This window comes from Spermophilus citellus, assembly GCF_964194105.1.
Source record: "Spermophilus citellus genome assembly, chromosome: 10".
Lineage (NCBI taxonomy): Eukaryota > Metazoa > Chordata > Mammalia > Rodentia > Sciuridae > Spermophilus > Spermophilus citellus.
In genome coordinates this window covers 44,436,584-44,448,618 of record NC_138197.1, presented here as the reverse complement: position 1 = coordinate 44,448,618, position 12,035 = coordinate 44,436,584, and the positions used below count along the sequence as shown (strand labels likewise).

General features: G+C 34.6%; 1 protein-coding gene across 2 annotated transcripts in view; it reads right to left on the bottom strand.

Annotated features, from left to right (window-relative positions):
- Positions 1 to 12,035, bottom strand: part of PIK3C2G (phosphatidylinositol-4-phosphate 3-kinase catalytic subunit type 2 gamma) — a gene marked incomplete at its 5' end in the record, with an annotated part of 348,977 nt that overhangs the window by 108,394 nt on the left and 228,548 nt on the right. For both annotated transcript variants that reach the window (XM_081311198.1, XM_081311197.1), the window contains 4 exons: positions 1,717 to 1,846; positions 3,289 to 3,381; positions 8,913 to 9,020; positions 11,695 to 11,875. In XM_081311198.1, the coding sequence (XP_081167324.1) occupies positions 1,717 to 1,846; positions 3,289 to 3,381; positions 8,913 to 9,020; positions 11,695 to 11,875 (512 nt within the window). The remainder of the gene's footprint in view (positions 1 to 1,716; positions 1,847 to 3,288; positions 3,382 to 8,912; positions 9,021 to 11,694; positions 11,876 to 12,035) is intronic.

Here is a 12,035-nt window from a genome sequence, read left to right as displayed (position 1 = left end):
CTTATTATTGAGCCACTTTGAGGTATTGGGTCGCAAGGAAAGGTAGCTTGGAGGCCCTTCTAGCCTTCGTATTTAATTCTCAAGTCACAGTTCACCTTGAGTCTGTTGGGCCCTCAGGAACTGAGGAATAAGGCAGTGATAGCTCTTTGGGGCTGACTGACAGGTTTAAACTGTAGCTCTGTTTGAATTTTAAAAAATTAACTACACAGAGTAGGTCCCTTGTGCAGGGATATGGTTTCAGCCCTCTGTTTACACACATGTATGTGTCTGTTATAATTCATACAGATTATAATGAATTCTAAATGGCCGTGTTCTTATGTAAAAGTGATTATGATATATTAGGAATTGTTTCTTCAATTTAGCATAATTGTAATTAAGAACAACTTTCATCTGATGCTTTGGTCATAATTTGGGTGTACATTATTTCATTGAAAATGAAACTATGTTTCCCTATTAATTTATTGGCTTTTATAAAGGAAAAGCAAAAAGTGCTCACAGTTTGCATGTGTGACTGTTTTTGAGTTGATATTATATCTTCTCAAAAGTCTTAGAAATTAGAATTTTCAGTTCTGTTCTAAATATATAAAATTTATGTTAACATTAAGGTAGTAACTGTATTTGTTTAGAATGAGTAGACTTTTCTATTACAGATGGTACCTGACTTATGATGATTTGACTTAGATTTACCTAATTTAAAATGGTGCAAAAGTGATATGCATTCAGTAGAAAACAGTACTTCCAATTTTCAATTTTGCTCTTTTCCTGGGCTACCTATATGTAGTACAGTACTCTCTTTTGATGCTGGGCAGAGGCAGTGAGCCATAACTCCCAGTTAGCCACATAATCACAAGGATGTACAACAGATACTCTGTGGTGCATCATGCTGATGAAGTATGTTTGGTAGGTTAGGTGTGTTAAATGTATTTTTGACACAGTACACTTTCACCTTATGATGGCTTTATCAGTGCATAACTACATTGTAAGTCAAGAAGCATCTATATTATCTAAGGAAATGAGGAAAAAAATGAGTTCTTAGTGTAGCTAATTGTTTTCTTCTTTTGGTACCAGTGATTAAACTCAGGGGCACATGACCACTGAGCCATATCTCCAGCCCTGTTTTGTATTAAAGACAGGGTCTCACTGAGTTGCTTAGTGCCTCACTTTTGCTGAGGCTGATATTGAATTCAAGATCCTCCTGCCTCAGCCTCCTGAACCTCTGGGATTACAGGGATGTGCCACTGTGCCCAGCTATAGCCAACTTCTTAAAATACTCAAAAGAACATCACAATTAACATTTGAATTTGAAAAGGTCCAATTACTATTTAAAAGCATGTTATGCTTTATATAAATTTTGGCTTATCAGTTTTGAAATTTCTTCTTCTTTTTTTTTTTTTTTTTTTGGTACTGGGGATTAAACCCAGGGGTACTTTACCACTGAGCTACATCCCCAGCCTTTTTTTTTGTTTTTTATTTCGACAAAGGGTCTTGCTAAGTTACTTAAAGCCTTGTCAAGTTGCTGTGGTGGCTTTGAATTTGCAATCTGCCTGCCTCAGCCTCCAGAGAAAATTCTTCTTTTAGAAAGGAAGAATTTGTATAGTTCTTTGGATTTTTGAATTTGTAGTCTAAAATGAAAGCTGTAGAAAGTTTTGTGGCATATTATCAGTGAATGTGTGAGATGAATAATGTAAGTTGACTCATTTTTTAATCTATACTGACCTTGGTTTTTTCCTGTGGATAGACATCTATAAATGATCATTTGCATATCTAGGCCCTCCTGCAGCCAAATGTTGTCCATCACTTGAATAATCTGCAGAACAAGCATATCCTGGCGAAGATCATCTCCAGCCTGTTAGAAACAAAATTATAGACTCTGAGTTTCTCCTTGAGTTCCATTAAAAGCATTCAAATATGGTATATGTCATTTCTTTTCCTGGATACATTTCCAGCCTGACTTAGACTGGTTTCACGTGTTTTATTAGCACTAAAACTACCTTATGTTTCTGATAGAATACCAAAGAAAACAAGAACTTCCCTTAACATGATTGCAGAAGCCACCAAATTAGAAGGGCTGCTTGGAATGTTGTTCCTGATAATAATCTTTCCATTTATTATCTGTGTGCGATTTCTCAGATTTCTCAGAGTCTAGTGAAGAGAGGGTGAACAGATGTTTACCCAAATTTCAAATTTCACCAAGAGATCTGTTTCTAAGTGAAGATCATCTGGTATGCATAAGCTTATGCACTGATACATAGTTGGAAAACGAAGAGTTTTTGACTTAGTAAATAGTGCACACATGATTCAGCAGATTGTGTCAATGATTTCTCTTGTTATGAGGCAGTCAGTTTTTGGAGAGAGCTAACTTTGATAATAATAAGAAATGATGAAGGGGTGATTTTTCCAGGAAAAGTTAAGGAGTTTCAGTATGTCCAAAGGGGAAGGATACTACCATGCTCCCAAACAAACCGTTTGATTCCGAAAATGTTTGCTAAATTATACACAGAAAATCTTGACAAGATGGGAGTTTGTGGAGTTTTTTCCTTTCTGAAAATACAGTGTTGAGACCCACAAACAATTGAGGTTACAAAGGTCAAAGCAGAAGTGTAGGCATGATAATCCTCATTCTTAAAAATAGACAGTCAGAATCCACCAAAGATTCACTCTGAGACCTTGTTGAATAATTGACTAAATTAGCTGGATGATTGGCAGTCTTACTTGTTACCTAACAGCTCTCTCATTAGTCCTTCTTTCCTACCAGTCTATAACTCTGATACTCCCTTTGATTCTTTTTTTTCCCCCTATGGCATTTACGATGAGAATGGAACCTGTACCTATTTCCTTTGTATTTGCAAAAAAATAAAATGATCCAATTTATTAAAACAAGCAAGTACTTTCAGATAAAAATCATATGTTAAATTAATTGACATCATTTGTGTTACCACTAATTGTGATTCTAATTCAGTGTCAAGGCCAAACGAAAACTTTCCTCTTAAGGGCTAACCATATACTCGACTTTCTGTGCAACTAAAAAGTAATCACATACTTTCATTTATTTAAGTATATTCTTAAGTTCTGCACTGAAAGTTCTCTGGCTTTGAGCCAGTAATATTTGATTTATTGCCAATCATACTTTGGCATGTATTATAATTTTGTAAAAAGGCAGAATCTAAAATAATTGAGAAATCTCTGTTGTTGCCAGAGGAAAATAGCTGTAATCATTTCTTCTTGTGAGTAATAAATCAATAGTTCTGCTTATAGAATCAATTTGATGTTTTGGAAGGGGTACAGTACCTTGAAAATAATGCTGATGTTATTGCCCATTGGATTAGCATTGATGAAAGTAATCTTCAATGGCAGAGCATTAGATGTGAAATATGAACATGCCTTTAGGAAGACAAGAAGAGAAAAATGGTGAGTGGAATAAAGCAAACATAATCGTCTTTCCTGTAATCATAATCCTCTGCATTATTTAGTATATGAACAAATAAAACACATATAAGTAATTTTTACACTTTGGAACAGAGAAACATATTTATTAAAAACAAGTAAATTTTAGTCTAATAATCGATTCCTTTATAGCAGTCCACTTTTCTATAAGGTTTTGCATTTTGCAGTTTAAGTTACCTTTAGTTAACCATGGTCTGAAAATATTAAAAGGACACATTCCAGAAATAAATATTTTTAAGTTTGAAACTACATACCATTCAGAGTAGTGGGATGAAATCTTACATCATGCCACTCCATCATTCCCAGTATGTGAATGATTCACATACATTCATTTTTTTGCAGTATATTCCCATTGTATATGCTACCTGCCTGTTAGTTAGTTAGTAGCCTGTTTGATTTTTAAATCGACCTTTGCAGTATAGGCAGTGCTTGTGTTCAAGTAACCCTCATTTTGTTTATTAATTACTGAATACATGAAAGTGGTGATGCTGTAATTTTATTATAGTGTATTGATGCTGGCAGTTTTATTACAGTATATTGTTATGATAGTTCTATTTTATTATTATTTATTGTTATTAATCTCTTATTATGCCTCATTTACAGATTAAACTTTTTCATAGGTAAGTATAAGAGAAAGTATAGTACATGTAGGGTTTAATACATCTGTGAGTTCAGGCATTCACTGGGGGTCTTGGAACATACTTTTGTGGGTAGGGGGAATACTACTATCTCATACATTTTGGTAACAGATTTATGAGCTAATGCATATAAAATACCTTACACTGTGCCTGACACTAGTCAAGTACTTTTAAATTTTAATACATTTCTTTGTTGTTGTTGTTGTTGTTGTTGTTGTGATTTCAGTTTGAAACTGAGAAGCCAGCTTTTTAGCAGGTTGTAAATCTTCAACTACAGTTTTTCTTCACTGAGCATCAGTAGTGTTATATTTAAGTTTTAAGTAAACTAGGAAGTATGTAGGTATTGTGTTTGTACTAGTTGGTTAATAGGTAAATGTTAAAATTGCTATCTTTTTTGATTGTTTAAATTTTAATTGGTTATATATGACATCAGAATGCATTATAATTCATATTACACATATAGAGCACAATTTTCATGTCTCTGGTTATACACAAAGTAAAGTCACACCATTCGTGCCTTCATACGTGTACTTCGGGTAATGATGTCCATCTCATTCTACCATCTTTCCCACCCCTATGCCCCCTCCTTTCCCCTTCCTCTCCTTTTCAAACCCTTTGCCCCATCTAGAGTTCATCTAATTCTCCCATTCTCCCATGTCCTCATCCCTACTCCACCCCGCCATTATGAATCAGCAGCCTTAAATCAGAGAAAAAATTAAGCATTTGTTTTTTTGGGGATTGGCTGACTTCACTTAGCATTATATTCTCCAACTCCATCCATTTACCTGCAAATGCCATTATTTTATTCTCTTTTAATGCTGAATAATATTTCATTGTGTATATATATCATATTTTCTTTATCCATTCATCTAATGAAGGACATCTAGGTTGGTTCCACAGTTTAGCTATTGTGAATTGTGCTGCTATAAACAAAATTATTTCTGTCCTACAGCACACTTTAAGGAAACACAGATACAGAGTTAAGAAAGACTTGAATTCAAATCTGAGCTCTGTAACTCATTATTTGTGTGACCTCAAGTAAGTTATTAAATGTATTTGTATTCCACTGTAAAAATGGAGATGACAATGCTTATCTCCTACATTTTTGTAATATATGAGCTAGTTGATATAAAATACCCTCACTGTGCCTGTCATTAGTCAGATACTTTGAAAGAAAAATACATTTCTTTCCCACTTGTTAATGAACATTTTGTTTATGAATGACAGCATAACACATATTTGCTTTCCTCATTTCTTTCAGTTACATTTTGAATTTTCATTTTCTGCCTTACAATATTGATTACTTTACATTCTTCTTATTGCGGATATCCCTTTCATTTTATTTACAGTTGTTGGAGTGTTGAAAGGTTGTTTGTGTTTGGATCCTAGGAGTTCATGTTGAAAGTGAAGAGTTAAATCAATACAAAAGCAAGGAAAGGGATTTGATGCTTTCAGTTTATCAACTCAGTAAAATACGACATCAATACACATTGAAGGATCAGTTCAAATGCCATTATCTTTAAGATATCTGACATAGGTATAAACTCAGAGGAAAGGATCTATTGCTTAACTTTCTTCTCAACCTAAACCTAACCTAATCTCTGAGAAAGTATAACCCCTTGCTTAGTGAATCAATTTTGAGTTTTAGAGTTCCATGGGTGAGACTGCTTGTTAAACATGAATTTCTGCTATGAGAATCAATTAATTAGGGACCACGTGATCCTGTCATGAAATAGAGTTCAGAAATTCCATATGAGGCAAAAAGTGAGTCTGGATTAGGAATTTTCAAACCATTTACTCCAATTTGGGGGGATCTCTTTGAGGAATCCCAAGTCCAGGGGTAGACAAAAGTAAAAGGGAAACTGAGTCAGGGCTTAGCCTCCCCCCCTCTTCTTAACTATATCATCTACAGCAATTCTGTTTTCATTGTTTCATCCTTGGTTTGCACATGTAGTATATTTTTTGAGGGTCATATCAAAAGTATTATACATTTAACAACTAATATGCACAAACAATTACTTATACTCTTACAGAAAAAAGCATCATATTCACCCTCAAAAAGCTTGCCATATTGATATAAAAGGATATACATATGCATTAAATGAAAATATTTCATAAGGCAATTTATTACAGTTGAATGAAAAAGCATTTGAAGAAGAAGGTGTTTCCAAGGTGACCTGGATCTTGAAGACTGTGAGGAACATTAGCTTAGCAAATAGGCTAAACAAAATAAACCAAAAAAGGAGGTTCTAAGTAGGGAAAGGCAAGCAATGAATAACTATATCAGAGCAGAATTTAAAAATTGGATTGGGATAACTACAGTCGAAAGACAGGAAAGAGTGCATCAGTTTTACAGAAGTATTTTATATAAATGGTAAAATAGAAAAACTGAAATAGAGAAAGAGAGATTTGATATACATCTTAAAACAGTTGAAAAACAGAGAAACCTATAACAACTAAATGAAATGGCTAGTATTTGCTTTTCCAATAGTGGGGGAATCCCAAGTGGAGGAAGACTGTATTAAGTTATCCTTAACTCTCCCACTTGGTCCATCTCTTAGTAACTCATGGGAAATAAGAAATTGTCCATTGCAATTAGTGGTTCCTGGGAGAAACAAGTTTGAGAATTCTTACAAAGTAGGTTTCACTCAAACCCAACTCTTGCCCTCTGCCTTTGAAAGCCATGTTTTAAGGATTGGAATGAGCCAAGTCTGAGAATTGCCTGGTGGTGACAAGACCCCTACTGGAGACTGCCATGCTTATTGCTCTGTTGGGACCCCTCTCTAGTGTGACCCCTCAGTACATTACAAGATGAGGGCTATAGTGGCTATAATGGCTCACACAGTCATCTGGCTTTCCTATTTGGTGTGCTCCTAAGTCTCCTCCCCAGAAAAGGTTCTCCAATGTACTCTAACTATACTGGAAGGCCTTCGATACTTAATGGCATTCAAAGGGTCTCTCACCAGGGTGAATTCTCTGCTGTATAATGAGGTGAGAGTTTTGACTGCAAGTTTTCCATGCTTATTGCATTTGTAGAGTTTTTTGCCTATTTGAGTTTCTAACATAGAATAAGACTTATTCACCCAGAATGCTTTGTCATGGTGCATTCAAAAGCTTTTCTCTGGTTTGGGTATGGATTTATAAGAGTCAACATGTTAAGAGTTGAATAAGATCTTTACTCTGACGGAAGGCCTTGCTGTGTTCATTGCAATCATAAACAATGAGTGTGGATTCTCTGATAGTTGATAAATTTTCTATCAGAACTGAGAACTGTAAGTTTTTTCATCTCATTCTTCAGGAGGATTGGAGGGCATATTAAAATGTGTCATAGGACAGTGTATCCCCCAATGTCTATTTATTGTTGTTCCCACAGGTGTAGAGTCTGTGCTGGCACAGCAGGTCAGAGCACTTGGTGCCAGAGAGTGGCTCTGTGTGGGGCAACTTCTGAGCCTCAGGTAAGCCCTGCCAGCTGTAGAGTGCTGCAGGGAAAGAGTGTGGTCCCGGCCACAGAGAAGGGATGGTGGCTCTCAGGATGGTGACTCCTGGCCCAGCCAGCTCACCTGGAACACCCAAGAGGCTCCCCATAGCACTAATACCCTCCACCCCCAAGTCACAAACAAGTTGAAACTTATGTGTAATTTTAATTGAAAAAACAAATCACTCTACTCCTTAAAACATACACACATTCAGACACACAAATCTTAGAAAGAAAAAGCAAAAACCAATACTGGACCTTGTGATCCCTATTATTTCTTCCTTGAAATGCTGAGTTTTTATCTTTGGCATTAGTAAACACTACTAATGATTAAAAAGTCAAATAAATTTAAAGAATGAGTGATGATTTTGAATTTAGTCCAGGTAGGTATGTCTCAGTATATGGAATTTAATGCCTTATTTTTATTTTTCAAAATATGTTTATAAGCATATCAGGAAAATTTGTAGGATATCTTGGTAGTGAGAGAGGCAGGAAGATGTTGGTATCAAGTTTTTAGCAAACCTGTTTGCATTTATACTAGCAATAGTCTAATTCTTCTCTAATTATTTTGTTTATTTTCTTGACTGTCTGATGATTTCCCTTAAAAATTATTCATTGTGAATGCATGATTCCTTAACCTCTTCACTTTGAAATCTCACTTATCAATAATTTCTTTATTAGTGTCTTTCTAGTCTCTGGTTTTTGAGAAGGAGGAAGTAAAACTTTATAGGAACGAAGGAAAAATAAGTACAGTGATAGAGGATGTACCACATGACAGAGGATTAGGAAGAGAAGGCTTAGGAGGTTGTCAATCTGATAGTAACTAGGAAATGCTTTCCAGATATGACTAAAATCACAAGTGTATGGCATACTGACATATGGGTACCAGATAATTTTAAATTGAATAAAAATGGATGTGATGTAGTTAATAATTAACATTAGTGTACTAAACATGACTGTATACATAGTCTAAATAAAGCATGAAATTATAACCAACTTTCCCAGCTGGTCCATCCCTTAGTGACTCAAAGGGAAATAGGGAATGGTCCATGCATGGGGATCACCAAATCAACCACTTTAAATGAATTAAATCAATTCAGTAAGAGAAGTACCTTTCTTAATTTTTTTTTAAATGAAAACAAAACAACAAACCATACAAGGCCAAGGAGATCCCAACTGGTCATAGTATGTCAAATAGAGCAAGCACACACACAGGGCAGATTGGATTCAATTATTTTTTCTTTAAAATAATTGTAATGTCAATTTATGAATTCTTTATGTCATCCCAAAAAAATATATAGTAAACTAAACAACACAAAACAGAAATATTCAATTTATCTGCTAAGTTGACTTACATCACGATTAATCCCTTTTATACGTAGTGCAGGGTTCAGAGGAAGATGACAGCTATTGATGTCTTGAAAGAATTGTTCTAGTCTGCCAATCTCTTTCCTTAGTACCTCCTATGGAAAAAGTCATTTGAAAAAAAAAAAAAACAAGTATTTAAGAAACCAGACCCTTATTTTCAATTATAGTCTTCTTCTATTGGTTAAATAAACTCTTCCATTCAGAGACAGCATACTCAGATGACTTTCGAGCCAGGAAGGTGATGAAGTCATGTATCAGGAGGCAGTGGACTAAAGAAAATATTAGGGAAAAGGGGGAACCAAGAGTGCATGCCCTTTCTCAATGACTTAAAACTCAGTTAAAAGCAAATACCAATTAAAGCACTATTCTGTTCAAACAAAACACAATGGGTTGGACTTGACCTGTGGCCCACCAATTTGCAACTCCTGTTTAAAGGAATTAGCGGGCTGGGGATGTGGCTCAAGCGGTAGCGCGCTCGCCTGGCATGCGTGCGGCTCGGGTTCGATCCTCAGCACCACATACCAACAAAGATGTTGTGTCCGCCGAGAACTAAAAAATAAATATTAAAAATTCTCTCTCTCTCTCTCTCTCTCTCTCTCTCTCTCTCTCTCTCTCTCTCTTTCCTCTCTCACTCTCTCTTTAAAAAAAAAAAAAATAAAGGAATTAGCAACATGATTCTTTTTTTTTTTTTCTGGTGATTTTCTGAAATTTTAGTTTATAACTCTCAAGATTTATATTTAATAGAAATAGTGCATTTTAGAAAATATTCACATATATTAGTGACAATGACAATTGTACTATGTTGTCAGAAACAATATGTTTGAACAAATAGTTTACTAGATGCCAATTAGCACATTATTTATGCTTTATATGCAATATAATATTAATAATCCCATTGGTACTCCACAGAAACTGTGGAAGGTCAGAGATCACAAATGACACATTTAGAATTGTGCATCCTTTAAAAAACAGGTGGAAAACAATCACAATTAATCATAAAACAAAACTAAAAGCTTCTTTTAGTTCAATTTTGATACTCCTTAAGGCCATATTGAAGATAAAGTTATCAGATTCATAATGTTTAAATGACTGTCAAAAGTTTCTTAACTCTTACTCTTGGTTCACCAGCAAATAATAGAATCTGCTGTTCCCAGAATCTAAAAAGAGCAAGGTGGAGATTGAAGTAAAATTTCACTATGGGAATTTTGTTTCTATCTGCTCTTCTTGCCTTATCTAGATTGGCCTTGCATGCTGAATATCCTGGAGGCGAATCTCTGACCTCTTTGTTTAAGTAAACTTTCTCCAATTTGTATAGTTATGTTAATTAAATGCTTTTTTTAAGTAGAAGAAAAAAAAAACTATCAGTAACATAAAAGAGGAGAAACTCTAAAGGCCTCCTTGACCTCTTGCTTTTTTTCTTCCTATGTTCATGTGAAGAGTTGTTTTCACAAAAGCTGTCAGTTAAGGCAAGAGAAATAGATTTGGATGGATATTGTCAGTATCACTCTGAAACTTGATGCAAATTGTCAAAAAAAGGCACTAGGACTAATTAATTGTAGAGTCCACCACAATTATGTGAAGGATTTTCAAATATAAGCAATAAAGATCAAATTTATAAACAGACTTCTGTAAATTTTAAACCAAATTATTTTACTTGCTACCAATCTTTTGTCCATCACTAGAAAACAATTAATGAGCTTATATAGTAGTATGAGAAATTACAGAATTTTCAAAATTTGCATTGCCAATTATGTGATTATCTTCAAGTTTCTTCCTTTTAGCCAAATCTTGTATATCTCCCATTTGAAAATGAAATATTTATGCTTTTTCTTTTCCATTTTCTCCTATGTAGGTGAAGTAGCTTAGTTTCTGGCATTTCTATTAAATGAAGTGATTACCAGTAAGAAAAAATTCTGGGACACTTTGCAAATTACTGTTTTCACATCATTTGGTTGAACAATCTTGTTGATTTTAGACAGTGAGTGGAGAAAATCTGAGTTCGCTTGAGGACAAGACTCATGCTTTAGTCATATTTCTTCCTTTAACTTCAAGTCTGTAGTGAGTCCTCAATTGTTATTGAATAATGTTCCTCATACAATGGATGAATGTCCACCATCTCCCTGTATGTCAAATGTTGAACTTAAGAGAACCTTACTTAATGGTCTAGATCAGGGAAGGGAACTATTGATGCAGATAATTAAAAAGAGCAAATGTTCTTCTATTAGACCAAGGAAAAGAATAGCAAGGTTTAACTATTATAATCAGTGAGAAACAGGCACAGTATTTTAACTATCATCTAAGATCTTTGTAAAAATATCACTATCTGGAACACTATTAATTTGTTTCATTTAAGTCATTTTATATTTGTTTTGGAAAAAAAAGAAAACTTTTTTTTTCAAATATGGTTTTGGTTAGGGCAATGTTAGGAAAATCTACACCCACTATTTCTACCTTCTCTTATAAGTTGGAGTAGTGCTGCCATTTTAAGATTGTCTCCAGGCTTTTGTGATTAAACTGCCTTTTAGTAGGTCTCTTCTTATTCTGTCTGTGCCACATGGAACTTATATCACAAAACCATGTCCTGGGTGATAGAAATTAACTTTAGGAAAGTTCAGTGGAAAAGAAAAAAACTTGGTAAAAGTAATTAAATGTCTTATAATTAAGTATAGTCAAGGAATTTTTTTTCTAAGCTATGAAATTAAAATTTAATTGAACCAAACTTAAAAATAAAATAATTTTCACTATATTGAGATTGGTTTCTTAACAAACCTGTCTTCGAGGGTCACTGGCAGACTTGACTTTTTCTCCAATATCTCCCAGAATTTTGATGAGTTTCCTCTCCTTAGAAAACTCATCATTCAAGGCTTTTCCTGCACAGAATTGGAGAGCAGCCAACAGCTTCTGATACCAGCTTTTAAAATAAACTTCATTCTGTGCATCTTTTAGCAGCCTGAAGGAAAGAGAGAAAAAGAATTCTGGTATCTAAGGCTGATTTTTTAACCACCAGCAGGAACATTAAGAGCATTTCAGACTAATCCGTATGGGTGGCTTTGGGCAGTTTAACAGCTAAGAACGGGAGAAAGGCTGTTTATTTGTGGGCAGTCATCAAA